The sequence below is a fragment of the Neltuma alba genome, unplaced genomic scaffold, assembly GCF_004799145.2.
Source record: "Neltuma alba isolate B1F8T4 unplaced genomic scaffold, ASM479914v2 tig00011086_pilon, whole genome shotgun sequence".
Classification (NCBI taxonomy): domain Eukaryota; kingdom Viridiplantae; phylum Streptophyta; class Magnoliopsida; order Fabales; family Fabaceae; genus Neltuma; species Neltuma alba.
Window position 1 is genome coordinate 183067 of NW_021635827.1, and position 3910 is coordinate 186976.

Genomic DNA, 3910 nt, shown 5'->3' on the forward strand with positions numbered 1-3910 from the left:
ATCTTTGTTTATGGTTTTTTTTTTTGGTTTCTTCTTCTTCTTTTTTTTTTGGTCCAATCCTAAATTTAATCACCCATAAACATATAATAATAACATTGAGTGGTATTTATCCTTTTTCTTGATATGCGTAGAGGGTTTATTAAAATTCACTTGTGTGGATATTATTAAATAATAATTATTCTTTTATTAATTTTTTTCCTTTGAGATCATGAGTAATCAAACTCCCGTCACTTGTAAGATCGGGAAATGTTTTTGCTCCACTTCCTTATTTTTATGTTTTTCCATTTTATAAGCCAACGCGGGTCTCAAAGAATACTTTGGCTTAGCGTTGGGTTAGGATTACAATTTACAAGTTTATTTTTTAAAAAGCACAATGAAGAATGCAAAAGTTTTAATCACCATATTAACAAATTATTTTATAAATTAAAGGTAGTAGCAGTTCTATTACTTATGTCCTATAAATTTTGAAATATTAGATTTTTCTTTTGGGCCAAATTGAAAAATTAGGCTCGTGTTTCCTTCCCCCCCCCCCACCCCGAAGTATTTATAATAATATCATATTACTTATTTAAATATAAGTTAAAGTTATTTATATATCTTTTATTATTTAATATTATAACAATATTATTATAATATATTAAATCTCAACCATTGGATATTAGTCCAATAATAGAGATAAACGGAGGGAAGTGGAGAGAAAACTAAATGAAAACATTCTTTTTCGGTTATTATCACCCATTAGATTTCGCATATTTGTTCCCTTTCTAAGGATTTAAATAGAAGGGATTTAGATTATATTTTTTTAATTCTTTCAACTAACAAAAATATTCTTGAACCATATATAACAGTTAAATATATGAAAAAAAAACTTAGGTCTGTTTCAGCGAATTTATAATTAAATGCTATTAAATATCAATATTTCAAAAATAAGACACATGTTTATGTTTGATCGGAAATTTTGGCATAATTGATATAAGGTAATTTGATGCAAATACACTTTACACACAGACACACACACACAGATCTTTCAGTATTTTAATTTGACTTCGATATATGACATATATCTAAAATTTTTAACTTATATTTTTTAGATAATAAAATAAGTTTTTTTTTGCTTTAACTTCCTGGCAATAAGAAAATTATCTAGAGTTTAAATTCTGCATCTGTTATAATAAATAAAGATACTATGAAAAATAAAAAAAAATATTAAAGTTTTTATAGACTACCTAAATTGAAATTGGAATTTAGTCTTATCACCAAGTAATAAGGAGCCCATGAACTAAGTGAATTCCTTTCCAAATATATCGCATTGATTTGAGCATTTGATTACGATATTTTTTGTTATCACAGCTCAACACAGGAGAAGGAAAATATTTTATAAGGTCCCGATCCCAACCAATAAAGTAAATGGGATATATTTTAAATAAATGAGATGTATGGCTCATGTGAGGTAGTTTTTCTTCTTTTCTTTAAAGCTGCCTCCTCGTAATTTTCAGTCTAGATTGTGATCCGGTTTTACGTAGGCATTTTGATCCATTCAAAAGGTATGTTTAAAATGAAAGTTCCTCTAGCGAAGGGAAATCGTGGATCCGATCTCATTTGTAATATTAGACTATTAGTATCTACCCCCTCTAATTTTTTCTTTTTTTTTAAAAAAAAGAGGTGTGCTTAAAACCTTCACACTCAATTCCTTTTTCTGTAGTTTTCATCCTCCTTTTTTGTTAGATTAAAGAATCTATGTGGCCAAGCTAGGGTTATGGCAAATTAATTAAGTGCCGGCACGCCAATGAAGAGGAAGCAAAATGATACGAAGTGATAGACTTAGTGACTTACCAGATCATTTGCTTCAACATATTCTCTCTTTTCTTCCAACCCAAGAAGCCATTGCCACAAGCCTCTTGTCCAAGAGATGGACCTCACTGTGGACTGGATCGCCCACTCTTCACTTCGATGCTTTAAACTTCTGTTCTTCTATATTCTTCGTCGAGTTTGTGGAGCATGCACTAATATTCTTCAGAAATTCCAACCACGTCCGGATCTTTCGTCTCAAATTTGGAAGTTTTGGCCTGCAGCCTGATCATAACATTATAAATTGGATTGCAACAGTGATTAATAAGCTCAAAGTTGAGGAGTTGGATCTTTCTTTTACGTCTTATTGGTTTAGTGTTCATATGTGCTCTGGGACTTTGAACAGCAGTGCGATGAGGGTTTTGAAGTTGAATGGTGTAACAGTAAGTACTGATTATTCTGTGAATTTGCCTTCCCTTGAAGCCTTGCATTTGGAAAGGGTTATATTCCCCGAATTTGGATGTTTGGTTATGCTTCTTACTGGCTGCCCATGTCTTGAAGAATTGAAACTAAATTTATTTGTTATATTTGCCACCACAAAGGCCATTAAAATTGAGAGTCTTCAACATCTTGTCTCCTCAAAGCCATCGTTTCTGGTTAGGTTAAAAAGATTCTGTTTTGATCAATTCAAAGCATCGGAAACCCAGTATCGAGTTGCAAGATTTATTATGGACAATGCGAAAGCTTTGAAGACCGTCTCCATAATTTGTCGTTCAAGTGTAAACTCCCTCCCCAATAATGCTAAAAAAGTTATCCACGTGCCCTAGAGGATCTGAGGATTATGGTGGACTTCTATTATATTCCAATTTTTAGTTCCTTTTATTATGGAAAATTGGTCATTTTGTTAAATTTCAGTCATGTGATTGAGGATAAATCATTAATACTGATAAGGAGAGGTCTTGGCAGAAGAATTAGAAGCAGAAGCAAGTAGTAGGGTTTTTGTTATTTAATACTTTGTCATATATTTTGATAATTAATCATTTCATTGTGGCACTATAATACATGCTCATGAGTCATGACTTTCTTCTTTTGTTTATTGAGACAGGCTTTGATTTGTATCGAATTCCCATCCCTCTTTTCTCTCCACTCATAATCGCTGTGTTCTGATTCAGTATTTATCATAATGACACTGTTCATTATTATGATGAAATTTGCACCTTTCAAAATTTGATCTAAATAGTCAAAATATAAAATCTCTAATCTACATTTTTTTTTCAATGACAATTTCAAATAAATGTCAATCATAGGGTTATTTTTATTTTACATGTTATATCTACTAAAATAAAAAGATTGTATCAAAAAATAAAAAATTTAAAAAACGTAAAATGATTTAAATTGAATCTATAAGACTATCCAAAATCAACCTGGATGATTCAAATAATAGCAGCACCCAGTGCTTATCTTTTTTATGAGTATAAAATGTATATATTATTAATATGATCATATGGTTATTTATTTAATTAATAGCGACTTATATTTGTATGCAAAATTATTAACTCAAAGTGAAATGTATAAAGGGGAAACCTACGTTGCAATTATTGTTTTCCATTTCAAAGACCTCTTTTCTTTGGTTATGATTATGATGTCGAAATAATAAATCGAGTTCATATAAGCATTTTGGATATATGTTGCTACTGCAATAGCGTTGCTAGCTATATTTTTTTTGTTGACTCCAAACCATTTCTTAAAGTATCAACATTAAAGAAAGAAAGTTGGAACGATGGCACCCTGTGTTTACTTGTTATTTGAAACACTCTGGTCAATAAGTAATTTTTCAGCTTTGAACTTGCGTAAGTAATTTGCTTATTCTTTTAAAGTTTACTCTGTTTTTCCTTATCTAAAAAAGTGTCGTCTTCTTTTTGTCAATTTTGAATTTGAACTAAAATTATAATTATTTTTAAAATTGATGGTCAACATATTATTTAAATTTCTATCCGAACCATCCATATTTAGTATAAAATATATGGTTGATACGAAATGTGAGCACGTTTATTATCATGCGTTAAATTAGCACCAAATCTGATGATTTTGACCCTTTATTACGATCTCTAGTGATTTTTTA

The 3910-nt window shown here is 30.2% G+C and overlaps 1 protein-coding gene across 1 annotated transcript; it reads left to right on the plus strand.

Annotated features, from left to right (window-relative positions):
- Window positions 1-1802: 1802 nt before the first annotated feature.
- Window positions 1803-2615, plus strand: LOC114761159 (F-box/FBD/LRR-repeat protein At5g22700-like). Its single transcript, XM_028950486.1, has one exon. It carries the CDS (start codon window positions 1803-1805, stop codon window positions 2613-2615), a length of 813 nt encoding a protein of 270 aa, XP_028806319.1.
- The last annotated feature ends 1295 nt before the right edge of the window (window positions 2616-3910 follow it).

Excerpts from the sequence above, each read along its gene's own strand:
- LOC114761159 (XM_028950486.1), top strand. The coding sequence starts at position 1,803 with ATGATACGAAGTGATAGACTTAGTGACTTACCAGATCATTTGCTTCAA.